The sequence below is a fragment of the Anthonomus grandis genome, chromosome 9 (assembly GCF_022605725.1).
Source record: "Anthonomus grandis grandis chromosome 9, icAntGran1.3, whole genome shotgun sequence".
Classification (NCBI taxonomy): Eukaryota; Metazoa; Arthropoda; class Insecta; order Coleoptera; family Curculionidae; genus Anthonomus; species Anthonomus grandis.
This window is the reverse complement of record NC_065554.1, coordinates 24,898,220-24,922,540: the sequence shown is the minus strand read 5'-3', so window position 1 is coordinate 24,922,540 and position 24,321 is coordinate 24,898,220. Positions and strand designations below refer to the sequence as shown.

The following is a 24,321-nucleotide window of genomic DNA, read 5'->3' as shown; positions in this document are numbered from 1 at the left end:
TGGTAGTAATCAAGTTTGTAAGTAAATACCCTTTTACTGTGTTGGCTTTAGTAGTATTATTGTGATGAAATGTGATTTTTTGGAATGATTTATTTATTATTAGGCCTTTAGGGTTATATACATATACAGGGTGGTGCAGCTTGTCCCCAAATAAACCGGTTTCATTTCATAACCCCGTTTAATTAATATTTTTTTAAATTTGTGACCCACTGTATTTATAAAATGAATAAGATGCTTACTGGGTTTCATTGATACAGGGTGCATTAATAGGTTATGTTTAAATAATCCTTCTCCCCACCCCTTTTCAAAAAAATTTTTGGAATAATATTTTTTTGAATAAAAAGTGACGTATAGGACACGCACCTTTTTAAAGTCAAAATGGCGGATGGACGCCATGTTGGTAAAAAAATGGAGTGGGGAGGATCGTAGCAATGTTAAGAATCTGAAATATAATTTTTATTTCATTAATGCCGCGACCAAAATTAGATAACATTTTGCTGTTAATTTTAATATAATTATTATTTTTGTAGACAAAAATGTACACCACTGCTTAACAACGTTTTTGTACTATTTTTTATTTCTAAAAATTAGATTTTCTTCTTGCAAGTTTTGGCACCCATACACACCTCACTTTGACGGGCTCTATCTTTATTCCACGGTGATCTGACAAAGATGACCTATAGGTAAAAATTGTTCGTTAAGAAACGCCCTACAATATTGATAATAACTATTCTTAATGTAAAATTATAAATAACAATGTTATATGCATTTAAAGAAAATAAGTCCATAAATATGATCGATACTCAAAAAAAAAGATTTGAAGATTTTTTATAAAATTTCTGTGCAACCTTCAGTAAATTGAGGGGACAATCTCATTGGGACAGAGAAAGAAGGAAGACGAGAGTGAGACACTATAAATCAACTTCCTGGAAAAATATCTTGATTCCTTCCAGGCAGTTGAGTGCACTCAATCATTGGACAGAGATGAAAATTCATTTGATTAACTGACAGAGAGAGAAAGAGACTCTAAATCAGCTCTCTGGGAGACCAATTTTATATTTTTCAGGCACTTCAATTTATTTGATCATTGGACAGAGATGAAAATTCATTTGAATATTTGACAGAGAAAGAAAGAAACTGTAGATCAACTGCTTGGGAAACAAATTTTATATTTTCCAGGCACTTGAATTTATTCAATCATTAGACAGAGAGAGAAAGGAGACGAGAGTGAGACACTATAAATCAACTGCCTGGAAAAATATCTTTATTCCTTCCAGGCAGTTGAGTGCACTCAATCATTGAAGAGAGATGAAAATTCATTTGATTAACTGACAGAGAGAGAAAGAGACTCTAAATCAGCTGTTTGGGAGACAAATTTTATATTTTTCAGGCACTTCAATTTATTTGATCATTGGACAGAGATGAAAATGCATTTGAATATTTGACAGAGAAAGAAAGAAACTGTAGATCAACTGCTTGGGAAACAAATTTTATATTTTTCAGGCACTTGAATTTATTCAATCATTAGACAGAGAGAGAAAGGAGACGAGAGTGAGACACTATAAATCAACTGCCTGGAAAAATATCTTTATTCCTTCCAGGCAGTTGAGTGCACTCAATCATTGGAGAGAGATGAAAATTCATTTGATTAACTGACAGAGAGAGAAAGAGACTCTAAATCAGCTGTTTGGGAGACAAATTTTATATTTTTCAGGCACTTCAATTTGTTTAATCATTGGACAGAGATGAAAATTCATTTGAATATTTGACAGAGAAAGAAGGAAACTGTAGATCAACTGCTTGGGAAACAAATTTTTTATTTTTCAGGCACTTGAATTTATTCAATCATTAGACAGAGAGAGAAAGGAGACGAGAGTGAGACACTCTTAATCAACTGCCTGGAAAAATATTTCTATTCCTTCCAGGAGTGCACTCAATCATTGGACAGAGATGAAAATTCATTTGATTAACTGACAGAGAGAGAAAGAGACTCTAAATCAGCTGTTTGGGAGACAAATTTTATATTTTTCAGGCACTTCAATTTATTTGATCATTGGACAGAGATGAAAATGCATTTGAATATTTGACAGAGAAAGAAAGAAACTGTAGATCAACTGCTTGGGAAACAAATTTTATATTTTCCAGGCACTTGAATTTATTCAATCATTAGACAGAGAGAGAAAGGAGACGAGAGTAAGACACTCTTAATTAACTGCCTGAAAAAATATTTTTATTCCTTCCAGGCACTTGAGTGCACTCAGTCATTAAACAGAAATGAAAATGCATTTGATTACCTGATAGAGAGAGAAGGAGACTCTAAATAAGCTGCTTGGAAGACATATTTTATATTTTCCAAGCATTTGAGTGTATTTAATCATTGTACAGAGAGAGAAAGCAGATGATAGTGACTCACTCTAAATCAACTGCCTGGAAGGCATAAAAATATTCTCCCAGCATTACATTATTTGACAGAGAGAGAGAAGGAGACTCTAAATCAGCTGCTTCAAAGACAAATTTTATATTTTTCAGACGATTGAATGTTTTCAATCATTGGATAGAAAGAGAAGGAGATGAGATTGAGATACTTTAAATCAATTGCCTGGGAAAATATTTTTATGCCTTCCAGGCTTTTGGGTACATTCAGTCATTGGACAAAGATGAAAATTTTTTTAATTACCTGATAGAGAGAGAAGGAGACTCTAAATAAGCTGCTTGAAAGACATATTTTATATTTTTCAGGCATTTAAGTGTATTTAATCACTGGACAGAGAGAGAAAGGAAACGAGATCTAAATCAACTGCCTGGGAGAGTATTTTTAGTCCTTCTAGGCGGTTGTGTGCACCCAAACATTAGACAGAGATGAAAATGCCCTTTTATTACTTGACAGAGAGAGAAAGAGAGTCGAAATCAGCTGACTAAAATGTTTGATAATGCTTCAGTGGCGCTTCAAAAATCAGCATAATTTATATTTTAAAAACCACTAGGTGTTACAGTGTTTTTTTAAGAGAAAATTTTAATGGAAAGAAAGTAACTAAAAAATCCAGTGGCATCCAATTTTTGAACAAAAAATTTAATTGAGATTTCCACTTAAAAAATTCAAATTTCAAAAACCAGTGGCGTGTATTAATTTTTACCTTTAACATCAATCAGGACCATCAACTATTTGAGGCGGCACTGAAATGAAATAAATAATTGTTTAATTTCATAAAAATTATATTTAAAAAACCAGTGGCGTGCCTATGAGCAAATTTGCCGCCATTTTTTTGACGTCACTTTTTATTATAAGGAAGCATATAAATAAATTTTAATACTTCTTTAATACATACCTGATATATTAACGATATCAAAGTAAAAAAAGTGAATACAGTGGCGCCCAAGTTAAAAAAATCAATTTAAGGTCGTTTTAAAAAAGTTGAATGTTTTTTTCAAGAACAACCAGTGGTGTACAATTATTTTTTTCACCTGACTAGCCCTTATTACAGCTTTTCAAATTAAATAGGGAAAACCTTGACACCCTGTATCTCGAACCGAAAAACTTTATCACCTGAACATTTACTCTTGCTGTATTTTTCCTGCACCACCCTGTATACACCGTTTAAATTTTAAATCCAAGAATGACAAACCAATTTCGTTTGCTTTCTTCTTTTTTTTTCATGCTTCCATGGCTGGCGACGCATACATTTATATTTCTGTCTCTCTCACATTAAAATAAATAACTGCTTTAAAAAAAAAAATTAATAAAAAAATTAATACTACTACTACTACTACTACTACCATCCATGAACTCTATATGGCTCTGTGTACTTTGCGCATTATTAAACTATTTGGGCTGGCTGATGACATTTTGTTGACGCTTTACGCACCACCTACCCCCTCCCACATCTTGTCAATGCATGCAATGACGTCATCGTGGTAGTCAGTGGCGCGCCTACGAACGCGGCCTTTGTGGTCTACACTGACGAGCAAGGACAGGTATTCTTTTGATTTTTTTTTGTTTTTTTTTTTAAATATTTAAGCCATTTTATGCTATGTGAAAGAATTGACCAATAACATAAGTCTAATTGTAGAATTTTATTTTATGTTTATTAATATTTGTTTTCGTACGCCTATGGAGTTTTTCTTAGGTACCAGTTATCATTTAAAATGGAGTAAAAATAAATTTTGTTTTAAAAAGAAAATATTATGAATGTCGCCTTTTGGGACGCCACTGCTCATTTTTAGAAAAATATTATTCCAGTGGTGGAACGAACAGTAGGACGCCACTGTTCTTTTGATTTTTTTAATGGGAAAACCCCGATTAACATTTGCTTTGAAAAGTAGGACGCCCCTGGATTTTTTTTTACGTTTTTAAAAATACTTTTTTGACCTTTGGACCGCCACTGCAGGTGGATCCTGTCTGGAGTCTTGTTTCATTAATTTTTATTAAGAATATTTATTCCAGCGGCGGCACAAAGGACTGGTTTAAAACTAAAAATAAATAAATAAATTGAAATAGCATGAAACCAGTGGTGTACATTTTTCCAAATAATTCTTTACTTTTGGGAACCTACTGCATTCACATCATTTTTTTTTAATTGTAGTAAATTAATTTGCATTTATAACTATTACAGTTGATAAATCCAGGAGCGTCCCATGGGAAATTTCAAAGTTATATTCTTCAAAAATAATGGTATGCCACTGTCCTAATTTTTTTATAGTAATAATAAGCAAAAAAAACAGTGGCGTTGTCTAAAGAGACTGAAAATTTAAATTTATATTGTTAAAAAAAATTGTCTAATGCTGTTTTATAGTTTCAATAAATAAAATGAAACAGTGGCGTTACCTTAGGAGACGCTACTAAAAAAATAATATTTTTTCAACAAATTAATCTGTTTTCATATATTTAATAATTCTGGAACGCCACTACGATTTAATCCTTGTCTAATATTGTCAGGAGTTCTGGAATTTTGTTTTATTAATTTTATTACAAATATTAGTTCCAGTGGCGGCACGAGGGCTAGCTCATAGTAATAAAATTATTAGATGCCACTATTTTTTTGAATATTTTTTTATTTTTCGTAAGTTTATTTGAACCTGACTAAATTAGAACCAATAAATCCATGGTCGTTTGTAGATCGATGTGAAAAAAATGTTTTCAAAATTTTTGTTGTTGCTCACAGATTAAAAAATGTATTAAAAAATAAAATAACTAAAGTTTGAAAAAGATTATAAAAATTGTATATTCTTTATTTATTAACGTAAATTTTTGTAAAAAATACTTGACTTTTGGTAAGCCATTCTCATCATATAAATTAACAAAATATATTTTAACTTATTAAAAATTTAAATTTATATTTGCGAAAGAAATTTGTATGCCACTGTTTAAATTTCCGATGTTTCAAAATTCCAGAAAAATCAGTATCGAATATGTCCCTCAATGTACTTAAAAATCTTTAAGGACTTGAATTTATAAAGGGAGAAAATAGATTAATTTTGAACATTAAATAGAACTAGTTAATGGTAAAAATATCTGTAGGGTGATAAACATTATTTCCTTGTTCACCTATATAAAGGAAAATACATTTATTAAAAAAAAAGACAATAATATATAGAGCAAAGAGTACCATAGTACAATCTAAAGTAGTTTTGCAGTTCATCTAAATAGTGCAATCTAAACTAGATTGGTTACACAATTCAACTTTGTAAAGAAAATGCCATTTTGATTTTTTGCAAAAATGTAACAATATCTATGATGTGCTAATAAAATTAGACGAACTTACAACAACAATTATTTAACTTATCATTAAACTCCAAGACTTAATATTGGTCGATTCTTTACTAATACACAATGCGTGCTGGTCTTAAGCTAATTTACTGAAGCTGAGTGACGCTAGATGACAGGTAAAGTAGTTTGACAGGCAGAAATTTTCAGTAGAAAATAATAAGTAAAATTTATTATATTCACATTACTACATATTTTGCAAACCGATTGAGAAAAACGAGTGTTCAAACTGGAACAATATAAATATTAAATTGTTGTCGCTGGGGCACCCTGTACAATAAAATAATACCTTTATTGTCAAATAATTTTTTATATGAACCGTATAGAAAATCAATTAATTAAAATTTGATAACTCGTCGGTACGATCGCTCTGTAAAATACTTAATACTGGGGCTTAATTTCTTTATTATTCCCTACTCAAAACCAACCCTGTCAATTGTCAATGAAAAGTACAGCTTTTTAGTTCTCCAAACTATACCAGCAACTCCCAATAGCTAAAGTACATCGTTTTCAAAAAAAAAACATCCAAATTAAAACAAACAAAAACATTACGGACGGGCCCTAATATCACTTTTCCAGTCCGTTTTTCTATCCATTATGAGTTGTTGGTATTGTTGGAAGTATCTTTGTTATGAATAATAAAAGAGACATTTTCGCTTTTTCATTTTTCGGATTTTTTTTCTGTGTGTGTGCCACTCACAAAATTCGAACATGGCTTTTGAAGAAATTAATTTTTTTTTTAGAGGAGATTTTCAAACATTCTGCATGACGTGAATTTTAACGTTTTAACGCTTATTGTCGGCTTGCTAGTTCAGCTTTAAACACTAATCATATAATTAACGATAACCGCTTCCAAATAACTTTAGTGCAGAATGCTTGAACTTGATCTGTAGCCCTTTTAAGCGCATGTGCATCTTGATTGACTCTTTTTTTTTCTTAGAAACTTTTAATGCTTTAGTAGAAAATTAAATTCCTGACCTAAAGAAGTCCATCCAGGCTCTTCGAAGTACTGTCTAATAATTATACTGTTTTTTTTTAATTTATTTTTGTTTGTCTAATAAGTGAAGATAATAAATTTCATGTTTACTTTTTGTTTTTTCAGTTACTGGACACCCTCCCGGTGTGCCAAGATTTTAATCGAGGTCTTTGCACGAGGCCCACTTGCAAGTTTGTACATCTTCAGGAAGGTGAGTCGCAATGAGAAGAGAATTTTAATGTTTTTTTTTTATTAACCCCATTATTACTACAACACCCTAAAATTTATTTATAGTAGAAAACGAAATTTAGCCTCGTTGATTTTCAAGCTTTTGTTTTCGACCTAGTCCGAGTATAGTTTGCACCAGTGTAACAAATAGAAAAGGATTTTTTCCAGTCAATCTTTTTTTTTTTATTAGATAAAAGCCATGAAGTTACATTATGTGTAGCTCTATGAACTAAGTAGGCATATATTTAAGAAATCTTCAAATGTCAACTTCCAAATTTAAACACTAAACATGTCAAATTTGTTCAGACGATTCTAAAAACAGTTTACAGAAGGAGCCGTTATCATCTACCGGTAACGAATTCCAAACATCGAACACTATTTGGCAAAAATATTTGACGTGTTTTTGTTTTATAAATCTGTTTCTTTAATTTCAAAGTATATTTAATTCGCGAAGTACGTATGTATGTAAGTATGTATGCGAATCTTATGTACACTTTTGTCTTATGACAGTTTAATTTTGTACCTCTTAAACAAATGAAAAAAGCCATTTAGCCACGTTGATTGTCCCTCTGTGGGTGTAGTCTAGTTAATATTATATTTTTTTCCTTATGCTAGGGTAGTAATTAAATATTTTATTTTACACCTGCTTGACTTATGAAAAACGTCATTTGTCCTCGGTAGATCTCTTATGCGATCTTTTTAGCCCTACTGTTCCAAAAGTAAAACGCCATTTTCTCATCCTTTATCAATTTATACAATCTTCGTTTCTTTTCTTAATAATTTAATATTTGCTTCTCTCTTTGATTAATAATGTAATATTTGCTGCCTATGAAGAAGTTACTCTTCATAGCATTATATCAATTTACGCTACTTTTACAAATCGAAAGCGCCATTAATAATTTAAATATTTAAAACGTCTCGAGTGCTTCTTAATACGCGATGGAAGTAAATTTAAACTGACATAGGGATATATAACTGATAATTTGATTTTTCCACGTTTTTTTCTATATCATGGTTTTATTTTCTTAATAGTGTTTGAATCGCCTGGAAATAATGTTAATTTAATTAACTAAAAAGCTAAATATGGCAACGTCGGAATCGGTCCTGCATACAGACGTTTCTCAAGTGGCATCCTTAACATGTCAACTGCTCCACCCTTCCCAAAGGCTTGACAGGGCACATTTCGTTTTCACATTTGTCAAACTAAAACAATAATTAATTTTTCTTTGCCAGTTAAGTAAAGTTCTTTTAATTTACAGGAGAGGGCGTTGAAGTGATCGACAACCGTGTCGCAGTATGTCGCGACGCGGCCAAGGGGCAGTGTTGCCGGACCGTCTGTAAATACTACCACATCCCCGTGGCCCTGCCCCCCGCCCCCGTAATGGCCGCCCTCGCGTCCTACCTTCAGTGATCAACAACGACGAACAAACACCGAAAACAAACTAAAAATAAAAAAACTCACCCTAATATATTTAAAGAAAAAAAAAAATAAAATAAAATAAAAATTATAAATTATGTATAGCTTTACGGCTCGGGGTATAGGCTGTCAAAACTGTCATAAAAAAACGAGTACCGTGGTGGCCGTCTGTCTCCCCCCCTCCCACCCAAACCAATCGTAATAATATGTTTATATAATAATTATAATAGACATTTATATTCTGTCATATGATGACGTAAATGAAGAAGAAGAAGAAGTAACTATATTGTTTTTTATGGATATTATGTCGTTAGTGTAGATGAGGGTGTGTGGATAATACTTTGTTCTCTTTCGGGGTCACGGAGCAATTTGTCCAGAGAAATTTTTACGACTGAAGTTTCTAACAATAATAATTATTATAATAATCGTTAACTGATGCTCTGTGTATGTACATAAATTTATACAGGGTGGCTTTATTACTCACTAACTAGGAAATGGTTTACGTTTACTAAGGGGCCACTACTACATCAATCACACTACTTTTACAAGTGGAAAAGGCCATTAAGGCAAATTTCAACTTTATATACAAAAAAATTTCTCTTTATGCCTTATGATTTATTGAAATAAAGTTTTAATTTTAGCATATTTTTAAAGAAGTTTGGTCAACATATTTTTGGCCTGCCCTAGTAACTGTAACCCTTTCACAGTTGGCAACACTGTCCCATTAAAATTGTAGCCGCCCTGTATATTTTTTCAGATAACAATATTAAAAAAAAATGTTCAAGTTCCTCAACTAAGCATTTAAAGTAATTAATATTCATTTCTCGGAGACAAAGTTTGACTGTTGTGATATAATTGAGAGCGAGAGAGATACAGTGTGAATGTCGTTTAGTATTTTCTCCGGTGATTTTTTTATTCTTAGAGGAATAAAAAAATTTACTGCGCCCCTTTGTAAATATTTAGTACACGTAGGTTCATACGGACAAGAATTAAAAAAAAAATGAAAAACTCGCAGTTTTAAGGGAGTTAATACTGATTATTCTTCTTATATACATAGCGTTCTAAAAGTTTACTAGGTCTAAAAAATTATATTCTATAACAAAAGTGTCGTTATACGTTTGTATTCTAAAAATTATACAAAAAAAAATTACACCTTATATACATCGAGAACACGTTTTTGTTTTTTTTTCTGGAAAAAATCTGTACGGAGGCAATCAATATTGGAAGAGAGAAATGCAAAAGTTCTTACTAGGCAACACCGGAACGTCCATGGAAATTTAGCCGCTAGTAAACATAATACGCATTGGTTGGCAGTTGACAGGCGTCATAAAATCGGTGAGCAGTGTTGTCACCTTAATAGTTTTCTAATTAATATTATGTCAATTTTTCATTAAAAAATATTTTATTTAATTAAAATCTAGAAAAAAAATTCTAAAATTCTAGAAAGTTAATGCAAATTAATTATTTCTAGCTTCTGTCATTAGACAGTTCAAATTCCTTTCCTGATAACTTATTCAGGCTGTTAAAGGACTCATTTTGAGTTTATTCCAGGCAATTGAACATATTTTTGGTTTATTCCGAGCAATCTAGTTCATATAATTCAATCTAGTTCATATAATTCATATCTAGTTTTAAGTTGTTGACGGTCAATAATATATTAATTAATTATTTCAGGCAATTGAGGGATAATTTTAATTAAAATGCCTAAAATTAAAAAAATTCTACAGAATAGTAAAATGAATTTCATCTTAAGGTGAATTAAATATGAACTATTTTATTATTCCAGATAGTCGAGGTTTAGTTTTAATTAAAATGCCTCGACTGCCTGGAATTTGAATATAATTTTAACTTTGATGTCGTTAATAAAATGATTAATTATTCCAGGCAATTGAGGCGTTATTTCAATTAAAATACTTACAATTTAAAAAAAAACTACAGGTGATGTTTAGAATTATAAATTAAATTTTGACCTTAACATTAATTAAGAATTCATTCATTAATTATTCCCGACAATTGAGGCGTATTTGAAATTTAAATATTTAAAATTTAAAAACAGGTGAATGTCTATAAATATAAAATAAATTTTAACTTAGACGTTAATTAAACATTAATTAATTAATTATTTTAGGCAGTTCAGGTTTATTGAATCCTAATTAAAATGAGTCGACTGCCTGGAATTGTAAAATAATTTACTGTGTGGTCATTAATAAATCATTTAATTATTCCAGGCGGTTGCTGTTTAATTTTAATTAAAGTGCCTCGACTGCCTGTAATTATAAATTAATTTTAACTGTGACGTCATTGAAAAATTAATTCATTATTCCATGCAATTGAGGTATATTTTAAATTAAAATATTTAAAATTTCATAAAAATACAGCTCATAATATGTCAATAGTAGTAAAATAGTCTAATTATTTTAGGCAGTTGAGATTTATTGAATCCTAATTAAAATGACTCGACTGCCTGGAATTTTAAAATAATCGTAAAACACTTTGACGTCATTAAGATATAAATTAATTATTCCAGGCAATTGAGGCACAAGTTTAATTAAAGTACTGTAAATGTAAAAAGTTTACAGGTCAACATTGTCTAGAAATGTAAAATAAATTTGAACTTTAACATGGAATAAAAATTAATTAATTAATAATTCTAGGCAGTTACGGTCTAATTCTAATTAAAGTGCCTCGACTACCTGGAATTTGAAAATAATTTTAACTTTGATGTCGTCAATAAAATTATTAATTATTCCAGGCAATTGAAGCGTAATTTCAATTAAAATACTTACAATTAAAAAAAAAACTACAGGTGATATGTTTAGAATTATAAATTAGATTTTGACTTAAACATTAATTAAAAATTCATTAATTATTCCAGACAATTGGGGCTTATTTTAACTTAGACGTTAATTAAACATTAATTAATTAATTATTTTAGGCAGTTCAACTTTATTGAATCTTAATTAAAATGAGTCGACTGCCTGGAATTGTAAAATAATTTACTGTGTGGTCATTAATAAATCAGTTAATTATTCCAGGAAATTGAGGCATAATTTTAACTTCTACGATAATTTCAATTATAACTAACTACAGGTGTTATGTCTAGAATTGTAAATTAAATTTTGACTTAAATGTTAATTAATTAATTATTCCAGGCGGTTGCTATTTAATTTTAAGTAAAGTGCCTTGACTGCCTGTAATTGTAAGTTAATTTTAACTGTGATGTCATTGATAAATTAATTAATTATTCCATGCACTTGAGGTACATTTTAAATTAAAATATTTAAAATTTAATAAAAATACAAATCATATGTCTATAGTTGTAAAATTGTCTAATTATTTTAGGCAGTTGAGATTTATTGAATCCTTATTAAAATGACTCGACTGTCTGAAATTGTAAAACAATCGTAAAATACTTTGACGTCATTAAGATAAAAATTAATTATTCCAGGTAATTGAGGCACAAGTTTAATTAAAGTACTTTAAATGTAAAAAGCTTACAGGTCAACATTATCTAGAAATGTAAAATAAATTTGAACTTTAACATGAAATAAAAATTAATTAATTAATAATTCTAGGCAGTTAAGGTTTAATTCTAATTAAAGCGCCTCGACTGCCTGGAATTTTAAAATAATTTTAACTTCGATGCCGTTAATAAAATTATTAATTATTCCAGGCAATTGAGGCGTAATTTCAATTAAAATACTTACAAATTAAAAAAAAACTACAGGTGATATGTTTAGAATTATATTAAATTTTGACTTAAACAATAATTAAAAATTAATTCATTAATTATTCCAGACAATTGGGGCGTATTTTAAATTTAAATATTTAAAATTTAATAAAAAACAGGTGATATGTCTATAAATGTAAAATAAATTTTACGTTAATTAAACATTAATTAATTAATTATTTTAGGCAGTTCAGGTTTATTGAATCTTAATTAAAATGAGTCGACTGCCTGGAATTGTAAAATAATTTACTGTGTGGTCATTAATAAATCAGTTAATTATTCCAGGAAATTGAGGCATAATTTTAACTTCTACGATAATTTCAATTATAACTAACTACAGGTGTTATGTCTAGAATTGTAAATTAAATTTTGACTTAAATGTTAATTAATTAATTATTCCAGGCGGTTGCTATTTAATTTTAAGTAAAGTGCCTTGACTGCCTGTAATTGTAAGTTAATTTTAACTGTGATGTCATTGATAAATTAATTAATTATTCCATGCACTTGAGGTACATTTTAAATTAAAATATTTAAAATTTAATAAAAATACAAATCATATGTCTATAGTTGTAAAATTGTCTAATTATTTTAGGCAGTTGAGATTTATTGAATCCTTATTAAAATGACTCGACTGTCTGAAATTGTAAAACAATCGTAAAATACTTTGACGTCATTAAGATAAAAATTAATTATTCCAGGTAATTGAGGCACAAGTTTAATTAAAGTACTTTAAATGTAAAAAGCTTACAGGTCAACATTATCTAGAAATGTAAAATAAATTTGAACTTTAACATGAAATAAAAATTAATTAATTAATAATTCTAGGCAGTTAAGGTTTAATTCTAATTAAAGTGCCTCGACTTTAATTAGAATAATTTTAACTTCGATGCCGTTAATAAATTTATTAATTATTTCAGGCAATTGAGACGTAATTTCAATTAAAATACTTACAATTTAAAAAAAAACTACAGGTGATGTTTAGAATTATAAATAAAATTTTGACTTAAACATTAATTAAAAATTCATTACTTATTCCAGACAATTGGGGCGCATTGTAAAATAAATTTTAACTTAGACGTTAATTAAACATTAATTAATTAATTATTTTAGGCAGTTCAGGTTTATTGAATCTTAATTAAAATTAGTCGACTGCCTGGAATTGTAAAATAGTTTACTGTGTGGTCATTAATAAATCAGTTAATTATTCCAGGAAATTGAGGCATAATTTTAACTTCTACGGTAATTTCAATTAAAATACTTAAAACTAAAAAAACTACAGGTGTTATGTCTAAAATTGTAAATTAAATTTTGACTTAAACATTAATTAATTAATTCTTCCAGGCGGTTGCTGTTTAATTTTAATTAAAGTGCCTCGACTGCCTGTAATATTGTAAGTTTATTTTAACTGTAACGTCATTGATAAATTAATTAATTATTCCACGCAATTGAGGTATATTTTAATTTAAAATATTTAAAATTTAATAAAAATACAGATCATATGTCTATAGTTGAAAAATAGTCTAATTATTTTAGGCAGTTGACATTTATTAAAATTTAATTAAAATGACTCGATTGCCTTATATTGTAAAATAATTTACTTTGACGTCAGTATTAAATTAGTTGATTATTCTAGGCAATTGCTTAATATTAATTTAAACGTTAACTAAAAATTAATTATTCCAAGCAGTTGAGTATTAACCTTAATTAATCCAATTCAACTGCCTCGACTTGCAAATATCTTTGAAGTTTAACGTCATTAAGAAATGTATTAATTATTCCAAGAAATTGAGACATCACTTTAATTAAAATACCTGGAATTGTAAAATAAGTTTTACTTTAATGTCAATAATACTTTAATTAATTATTCAGTTCTTGAGAAATTCATTATAATTCATCTCAAAAGTTTGCTCTGCTCTTGAAGCCTATAGAAATTTCTAAAAAAAAATAAAAATGTTTCCACGCATCTGTCAACTGTCAACCTAAAAACCTCGCCTGACGTACGGCGGCCATCTTACTTAATCGACCAATTGCCAGTACAGGTTTTTTCCTCGTTTAAATCCGTGAGAAAGAGTGAGAGAGCTTCCACGCCCGTGTAAAACACACGTGACCGTGCTTTATTTACGCTTGTAGTAAACAGAAAAAACGTCGCATCGTCTGCTAGGTTAGCTTCTGTGTTGCGTATGCCTCCTTGTCCCCCTTTCCCTTCGCCCCATCTCTATTTAGCCTCCCTTTTTCCCTAAAAATAATATTAGAGAATGCTTTTGGTTGAGTTGGACGGGTTTCGGGTGATGCGGTGCATCATCACCTCGGACCACGCCCACCGAAAGGGAATTCGCTATTGGGGGTGATTTGCCCAAACTGTCGCTTTTAGTAATTTAAAAAAAAAATACGCTAAAAAATTATGTACCGGGTGTCCCAAAAACGAGGTGCTCTGAGGCTCGTTTTTTGCGACAATCAGTGGCGTAGCATGAAATTGTCAATACTTTCGTTTTTTTTTAAAGAAAAATGTGATACGTAATAATGCCTTAAAGGCGCTTCCTTTTAGGGACACCCGGTATGTATATATTAAACAGTATCCTCGCTTGGTTATTTTTTTTTAGTTAGGTTATAATAAACTAATTAATATTTATTTAAACGACCGGTGACTTCACTGTGATAACTTATAAATATTTTATTATTATTATGATTATTATATTTTTTATCCACTCATTATTAAATAATTATTACGTTTTCATTTCCCAGACTGTGGTTTTAGAATTATTAATTTTGACGAGTTTGGAGAAATCATCCTGTATATATATATATATTAATTAATGATTACTGGCTTCTACAACCGACCCTTGTTAAATATATTTTTCACATGTGGAAACCAGTAGTAAACACATCGTTTTTAAGTTATTACCATTAAGTGTTAAACTATTTACCCTTTTTGCTATGTACAGGGTGATTCAAGTAGTGAAATGCAACTTAGCCACCCTATATGCAGGTTGTTACTAACTAATAGGTCTATCTGGCAACCATATATCCTTTGCGTCAAAATGCGAAGCCTTTTTTTTAATTTCTATTATTATTAAAAGTATTAGAAATATTCTTCCAGGAAATTGAACTAATTAATAGTGAGGATCAGGCTTTAGTTGAATTGCCTGGAAGAATATTCTTATTTATTCCAGGCAGTTAAACTAAAAATTCAGGCAATTGAACTAATTGAAAAATAGCCCAATCAACATGCAATTCTTTTTCATGCATCAAAACGTTGACACAAAGAATAAAGGTTTAAGAAATTGCCCTACTAACTTAAAACACCCTGTATCACTACTATAATTAAAGTATAGAAGCAGTTGGTACAAAACTACACCTTGACATGTAGTTTTGCGTCAAATACACATGCGCCTTGTAGCTTGTAGGTATTATTTCTAAAAAAAAACAATTTGCATGCATGCCTCCCCTCTATAGTGGTTATTCTATAATTATTCTAGCGGTAGGTTTAGCTTTAGCTGTTATTTTTAGTGCATGCTTTAGCTTTAAGCTGCGCTTCATTGTCGGGATGCGTCAGGAAATTGAACGAGGTAAACGGGGTCAAACTATCGCCGCGTTTACTCCGGTTAATTTCGCGCGCCTTCCGACCTTTTTTCTCGCTTTAGCTTTTATTTTTGTTAAACAGTTTGTTCTTAATCTTAACCATGACAATTGTTTTTTTTGTCAAAATTTTATTTTTCGTTGTCATATTCGGCTTCCAAATTCGAAATTTTTGATAATATGTGATTTTGTTTTTATTATGATTCGTACACGAACGATTTTTACAGTTGTTGTTGATACTTACGTACGTAGAGAGATCTTTGAAGTTTGACTATTGAAAAAGTCCTTTTGTAACAACGCTTATCATGTAACGGTATTATCGGTTTATTTGTTGTTTATTAGGATTAACAATTATTTGGGGGGAAATTAATGAACCTTTTAAGAGATTTGCAGTAATTGACTTATTTTTCATCTGGAGGTCAGAGTTTTAATTCTGTATTAACTGTAGTAAATCGAAATAGACCAATTAAGATGGTACTCTTTTTCATCTACTTTTTCCAATAGTTTCAATGGTAGAATTAACATTTTGATAGCATTAAGTACTGTCCCGATAACAAAAAACTTTGACGAAAATCATAATAACTTAATTGACATTGAACTCTTTTTCATTTAACTTAATAGTGAAGGCCAAATTTTAGTACCATAAACCGTTCACCTAATATCAAAAAAAAATGGTAAAAATTAGAATATGGTACTGCTTTTCAGCTACTTTTTTCCCTAATGATTTCTATGGCAATTTCTACTCTTTGTAAGTATTGCCGTATCAAGTGAAGCAAAGTAAAAAGTACAGATATTTGAAAAAATAATAAGGATAGTGGCTGTTAAGTGCTTTTAGGCCAAATATATAAAAAACCACTGGATATATGAAAAAATTGTTAGAACACATTCTTATAGAGCAGAATTTGCATAATGATGCGACTTCTGAGCCATTTTTTGATAGAACCAATGAAAGTGCAGATATTTGAAGAAATATTTCAGGCTGTTGTGCCTCATATCCTTTAAAGCTAATTATGCAATAAATCAGTCGATTTATGGATAAATTGCTAGACATCATTTTAATTGAGCATAATCTGGGCAGTCAAAATTTTGATACCATTAACCTCTCCCCTAATATCACCAAACTTTGGTAAAAACCATAATAACCTTATAAAGATGGTACTCTTTTTCAGCTATTTTTCCAACAAACTCAATGGTGAACTCAAAATTTGGATACCATTATCCCAATATCCCATGATCAAAAACCAAAATCAGGAATCTATTCATTTCAGCAATTTTATGGATCCTATTAAAAAAACGCTTCTTACGCTATCGGAAAACTGACCAACTTTTCGACTATACCACCGTTCGAACATTTGGTCCTTCGAACCGGATACCAAACAATTGCTAATCCTAATAACGAATAAATAAAAAAAAAATATAAAGTAGAACTAACAAATATTTTTTTGCTTGTTGCTTGATTATGGCTTTGGCCCCCTCCCCCTCGCCGCCGCCACCCTCCTCCTCGCCCCCATTTTCCCTTATCAGCTTTATATAGCGAAACAAGACGAACCCTTATACACTCTGTCGTAATTATAAATAATGAAAATACGTTTTGTTTGGAAATTATTATTATTATTTTTTTTATTGTTATATATATTTAAAAGTCGCGTTTGTACACGTATGTCGTAGTAGTCAGTTGCCTATAATATAAATATAATTTTTAAATTAAAAAAAGAATGAACATTTGATATTTATAAGTATATTATATATTTTTATATGTTATATTGTGACATGTTTTTTTGTTTATTTATTTTATTGATTTTTGTTGTATTTTTTCGTTTTTTTCTTCTCGGTGACTGACCGCGGGCGATTTAATATATTCTTATTACCTACTAATTTTAAGAAATAATTAACATCGACCTAATGAAGATAGATTTGTAGGCTCTTTATTGTATCGGGGTCAGTGGAAAAGTAGTAGTAATTTTTCATTAAAGTTTAGTTATTTTTCCAAATACCCCGGTAGGAGAAATAGTTGTTGTTATTAATATATTTTTAGGTACGTCAAAATTTTTCTGAAAAACTACTTACTATAGTGAAACAGAGTGATTATAAAATAAATAACTTGGGCCACAATATAAGAAATAAATAAAAAAAAGAAAAATAATAAAGGACTTCTTTCCTGCAGTAAAATCTGTATTTTATGGCTGTAATGTCATAAATTGTTCAATACAATATGAACAATTTAGGAAATTACGGATGTTTTGTTGTATATAGGTCTACGGTGGCTCGATTATTTTTTCATTTATCAACAACAATTTTGTGATATATTTTAGTAAATGTTGTTTAAGTCACATCACTATTGCCCTTTTTTATACGAGGCAAACCAAAACCGCACCGACCGTAGCCAATAGTGTTAATTTAACCGAAATATACCGGGAGGATATTAATTAAAAGTTCCTAAAATCGCGGTATACGGGGTGGCCATTTTAAAAATGTATCACCATTTAAATTTGAACTCTCCCCATAAACTTTTTAGAGGGACATTTTATGCTCTTGGTTCTATGAACAGATTTTTCATTGTTTATTGCATTGTTGTTAATAGCGTTTAACAGCGAAATTCAGCTTTTTGTTTTATGACGAGATAAAATATTGACTCATACAAACAGAAAATAGCTCTGAATGTCACTTCGAGGGTCTGAAAGAATCAAAAAACGCTTTTTAACGCAGTTAGGTGGAAATATAGATAAAACAAATATTTGCATCGAGTAAGGCATGAATATGGAAGCCTTTAAAGGTGCCATTCCAGATATTTCAGAAATCAAAATAGCCTGGAAAGGCAGTTAGATGACAGACTTCAAGGATAATTGCAGAGGAAAGGTCCATATTATCCACTTTCTAACACAACCTGTGGAACCCGGCTCAATTAAGCTAAGAGTTGGAAGATTATTATGATGCTCAGCATTATTGCAATCTAAAATATGTTTGAACAACTAAAATCTTATTCCAGGCACTCGTCGGCTACTCTAGAAGAAGCGAAGTTAAGAATAAGATGGCACAGATCCAGAATACAAAAAAACAAATAGATTATTTGAACAAGAAAGAGTTTACCTTACACAATATAGCAACAACTGACTGTAATAAACCAATAACTTAAGGTGTATTTCCAGGCAGTCAAATTATTACTGCTAGAAAGTTCCTATTTGATGCATGAAAAAATATGGTTCCCAATTTCTGGATAAACAAACAAGTAATTTCTTCGAGGCAGTTGGACCCATTTTATTACCTCAGATCGGTTTGTATAAAATTTATTTTTTAAAAAACTGAAAATTTTAAAAACTTTCATGAGTGCCAAAACGCACCAAATATTTCAGAGAGGACAATTTTTTTAATTAATGATTAAATTTTGCGTTTATTCGCAAGTAATGTTTTCTTAATAGGGGTCCTTTTAATTATAATCGGTTAGTTAAAACTCCGAGAATAAATACAGGTGAAAAAAAAGAATTTTCACCTGAAAATGTTAATTTTCTTAATAGTGTTTGGAATCTGGTTTTTTCGATTTTCAATGATTCTTTGGGTTCTTTGTGTCTTAGAGAAGATTCGGAACCGTTAGATTTTCCGAAAAAACTCTATATTGCTTTATCTCTTTCTATATTTAATAACTTTTTTGTTTTTTGTTTTTTTGTCAGTTTTCCTGAAATGTTTTTCAGTTTTTGTTAGAAAAATGAAGAAAATTCCCGCACTAGCAGCAATTCCTTTTAACTCTGTTAAGTCATGACTAGTATGTCACGGAAAATCAAGTACTATTGGGTAAATTGCCCTATAACTTTTCTTCTCATCCTTAGATTGACTTGATTTTTAATTTTAAAGGTTACTTGGCATGTTCTTCTACTTTTCTAAAAAAAGCAGAAAAATCTATGAACTAGAAGCATTTTTATCGTGATTTTGGCAAGTCAAGTTTAGGATATATAGGGAAACCAAGCACTATTGAGTAAATTGCTTTAGGCTCAAAAATTACCAATTTTCGATTTTTTCTCCTGGGAACACTATTGACTTTTAAACGACTTTTCCAACATTTCTAAAATACCTGGAATCTCCTAAATTATTTGGTACTACCGTGAAAGTCGTACTGTTAATATTTTTCTAGATATGGCTCTTTAAAGTTAGGAAAAAATCGAGTTTCACCTAAAAATTTCAATTTTCTTCATAGTGTTTGGATTTTAGTTTTTTCGATTTTCAATGGTTCTTTGGATTTATTGCCACATCTTGGAGAAGTTTAATCAAGATCCGAGACAGTTGGATTTTCCGGAAAAACTCCATATCGAGGAGTAGGTGTTGCATAAGAATGACCAACTTTGAAATTTTTTTTTGGGAAAACTATTGACTTTCAAATGAACTTCTGAATGTTTCTAGGAGACTTGGACCCTTCTGAATCGATTGGCACTATTGAAAAAGTAGAACGACTAATATTTTCCGAGATAGAGGCCCTTAAAGTTGGGACAAAAATCGATTTTCACCTAAAAAGTTCAATTTTCCTAATAATGTTTGAGTTCTACTTTTTTCGATTTCCAATGGTACTTTGGGTTCCTCGCAATGTCTTGGAGAAGTTTGCCTGAAAGAAATCCAAAAACACCTTCTACCTGAAGGAATAAAAAATGTATTTGACTGTCTGAGAAACAGAAAAATTACATGGATTACCTGCAAAAAAATTAAAACATGACTTCAAATGTCTGGAAGAATACCTTCCTGGAAGAAGGAAAAGCTAATAGTACCTGAAAACCTGCAAAACTATTTTTTTCTACCATTTCTAATTACTCAATGTTTGACATATGACAAAAAACATCGTAATTGAAACACCACATTTTCAAAGTTTCAGAAGACAAAATCCCTGTTATTATCCCGGATTGTTTTACTTTAAATGCATGTACAATTATTTCCAGTTGCTGGAATACATACAAATAACACCAAATGCCTGGAAAACTATGTTTAAAACATGAGAAAGCTGAAAAATATGTTTAGTTCCTGGAAGAAAAATCACGGTTAAGAGACATAGCAAATGACATATTAAGCCTAGAAAACATGACAAAAATATGTTAAATATTTAAGAGAGTTGAAAATTTGTTTCCAGTTCGTGGATATTGAATGCCTAGAATAAAAAATATATTTAAACGCCTAGAATATAAATTACTTTAAGACCGTAAAACCTACGCCACTAAAGACATAAAGAATTATTTCCAAAAGTCTTGGAATAGCGAAGAAGAACATCCAATTTCTGGAATATCTGGAAGTAAAAAAAGAGAAAAATAAAATGACCCTAAATATCCAAAACAAAATTTAAAGTTTCTTCAAAAGTCGAAATTGTCGCCTCTGAAATATTTGATGCATTTTGACATTACGTCATTGAATTCGGCACTCACTAAATTTCAGTTTCTATTAAAAAATAGGCTTCATTTACTAAAGGTTTGTAGGAACATTTTAAAGGTTAATCAAAGAAAATACCTCCATGGCGAATGAAGTTATTGCAATTGTTCATACGTGCCAAGGTTAAATAGATATAATACATAAAGATGGTTCATTTTTGCATTGTTACCCTGTATATAAACTGAGCTACTGTCGGTCCAATGATTTGGCTAGCCTCGTAAAAATAAACATGAAGAACTCATATATATAAGTTTTTCGTCGAAAAACGCCTGAAATCATACTGTTTTCAAAATTCACTTAAGGCAATAATAATTATTTTTTTTTTTTTTTAATTAATGAAAAATACCTTGAAGATTGATCTCATCGAGACGAAACGTTTTGTTAATGCAATAATAAGATTTATATAAATAATGGAAACAATATGGTTTGGGGTAAAGTTAAAAACAGAAAAAAAAACAAACACACAGTTAATTTTAGGGATATTTTTTACGATTATTATTGTGCAAAAATCAGGCGAAAGTACAGCAGGAGTGGCGGTCATCTTAAGGAAATTTACTATTACTACTACTACTACTAATACTACTACTATTATAATCAGATTATTTTTTGAGAAATATAATTATAATAATAATAATAATAAATTTATGGTTGTATAATAAATATATATATATAATATAATCCCGAAAATATTATGCCTGTATAGAAGAAAAAAAAAGTAAACATAAGGCACTTATAATATTATATTATATGGTTGTAAAGGAAAACAATATTCGAACGAGCGATTAGATGACCCGCCTAACTGTTGGACTTTGTTGGCATGCGCGTTAAGTTTTTCATTTTTTTCGTAAATTTTTACTTAGGGCGCATGTCCGTTTGTAAAGCGTGCGGGAACAGGAAAATTCGATAAAATTCGAGACGTTTGCCGACGATCCTTGCCTAGTCAGGATGTTTCTTTTTTTTAAATATTCAATTAGTGCCATATAACATTTTTTTTACACACCCTCAATAAAATTATTAAATTAAATTTAATTTCTTTCCTTGGTTGAGTCAAGCATTTTATCAATTTTCACGGTTCACGCATTGCGTCTCATAGACGCTACGATATATGATATATAATTAAACTATTATTGTTTATTATTAATTAATTATTATTAATATTGTATAAGAAATAAACTAATGATGTGATGATGATCGATTAGATCATATACAAGGGCTTTTAGGCCCTCATTTTTCTGAATATAGTAGAGATAATAATAAACCATTATGTGAAAATACCCCTTTTGTTGTTTTTTTTCAAACCCTGGTAAAACTGGAAAATTTTTTAAAAAATCATCTTAAAAGTTTTGATATGGAAGTCTTATGATGGGATATGAGCATGTAGCAAGCAAGTAAATACATTTTTAATACCATATTACCAGCGGCCTTATTACACGAGAATTTACTGGGAATGCTGACCCACGGAAACAGAAAATAGCTCTTAATGTCCCTTCGGAGTTCTGGAAAAAAATTATTTTTTTTCAAAAGAAACAAAAAAATCGAATCGAGTTTCTGGAAGAATAAAATTAGACTAAAGGGTCTTATGTTACAAAGCTTAAGTCAGGTAGGAGGAAAAGAGACAAAATAAACATATTTCAGAATAGCCTGGAAAGGCAGTTAGATTATTGATTTTAATAATAATTATAGTGGAAAGGTCCATAGTGCTCACTTCCCATGACGACCTATGGAACCTGGCTCGACAAGGCTAAGAATTGGAAAATTATAAAGATGACCAGCGTTTCTGGAATCTAATATACATGTTTGTACTCCTTAGAGCACCTTAAAATCTTCCAGGCACTCCCCGACTACTAAGTCCCAGTGAAACTAAAGAAATTAGAACAATTGCTTGCAAATTTTTTTTTAATGCCTGGAATGATTCTTTGAACAAAAAAAAAATTTACCTACCTGGAAAAAACACAATACAGCAACGGATGACTTCAATAAATCAATAGTTGAACTCATATTTCTAGGCAATCAAGTTCATTGTTTGTTTCTTCTAGCAAGTTCCTATTTGAGCTAGGGAAAATGTAGACTTATGCCCAATTGCTGGATAGACGAAAAATTAAGTCGATCGCTCGTAAGAATCAACATATTACTTCCAACTGCCTGGAAGAAAGAAAAAAATTAAATCGAGTACCTGGAAGAAACATAATATGGGTTCACTTGCCTGAAAGAATTGCCACAATAGCTTTGAGTTCCTAGAAGAAACAGCCTGGAAGACTTTCTGAAAGTGACTTAAATCATAAATTACTCTAATTTTTTCTACAGAATTTATTCCATGATTTCTCCCAGGCATCAGATTTCTTTAAAAACACACTGAAACTGGTAGATCAAATAATTTCTTCCAGGCATTTGGAGCCATTTTATCACCTCATATCGATTAGTATAAGGCCCATTTTTCAATTAGAACTAAACTATTTAAGAATTTTCATGGGTGCCGAATCCCATGACGGAATGTTAAAACGCACGGATTATTTCAGGCGGCACAATTTTTAGTTGATGATTAAATTTGTGTTAATTTTGGAGTAGTGTTTTTTTGAGAGCAGGTCTGTATAATAATAATAAATTAATTGGAACTCTATGTAAAAAATACAAATAATAGAAGCTTGGGTTATCATGCCATGAAGTTTCCTTATTATTTGGAAAAACCGAATAACATTTGGACTATACACTTGTGGATTGGAATAATAGACCAGTTGGTTTTTTTTTCACGTCAGTAGGACCAAATCTTTGGTACATAACTTTTGACCTACTGATAGAGAAGATAGAGAAGAAACAAAAAAGAGTTCAGCTCACTTACACACACAAGTAGAGTACAGCACACAAACAAGGACGATCATAAGTAAGATTATAAATTTTCACAGTTTCCTTGCTATTTTCATGGATTTTTTTGCCTTGAATGCCTGGAAGATACCAAAAAATTATGCTTGGAAGATGTAGAGAATTATTTCATAGGCATGGAAAATGCAAAAAATTATTCGCACTTCCTGAGAAACCTGAAAAATTTTTTCAATTACATAACTGATATAAAAATTAATTTTTAATTAGTGGAAGACATGAAATGACTCTGGATGAAGCAAAAAAGACACTAGCTCTTTGGAAAAAAACACAATGTAGCATCGACTGATTTTGATTGCGGCACTTCAAGCCAATTTTTGGCATTGATGGCTGCCATTTCTTTATTCGGTATACTTTCGGAA

At 30.3% G+C, this 24,321-nt stretch overlaps 1 protein-coding gene across 1 annotated transcript; it reads left to right on the top strand.

Moving 5' to 3' along the window:
• The first annotated feature begins 378 nt into the window (after positions 1-378).
• Positions 379-8,666, top strand: LOC126740156 (muscleblind-like protein 3). The gene is made up of 4 exons (XM_050446085.1): positions 379-400; positions 3,917-3,972; positions 6,864-6,948; positions 8,225-8,666. Exons 1-4 carry the CDS (start codon positions 379-381, stop codon positions 8,374-8,376), a joined length of 315 nt encoding a protein of 104 aa, XP_050302042.1. The 3' UTR covers positions 8,377-8,666.
• The last annotated feature ends 15,655 nt before the right edge of the window (positions 8,667-24,321 follow it).

What these genes read in the sequence shown, in the direction of transcription:
- LOC126740156 (XM_050446085.1), top strand. Translation starts at nt 379, where the DNA reads ATGGCGGATGGACGCCATGTTG. An exon ending in ACACTGACGAGCAAGGACAG is followed by an intron (nt 3,973 to 6,863) that starts GTATTCTTTTGA and finishes TTGTTTTTTCAG; the next exon opens with TTACTGGACACCCTCCCGGT. An exon ending in GTTTGTACATCTTCAGGAAG is followed by an intron (nt 6,949 to 8,224) that starts GTGAGTCGCAAT and finishes TTTAATTTACAG; the next exon opens with GAGAGGGCGTTGAAGTGATC.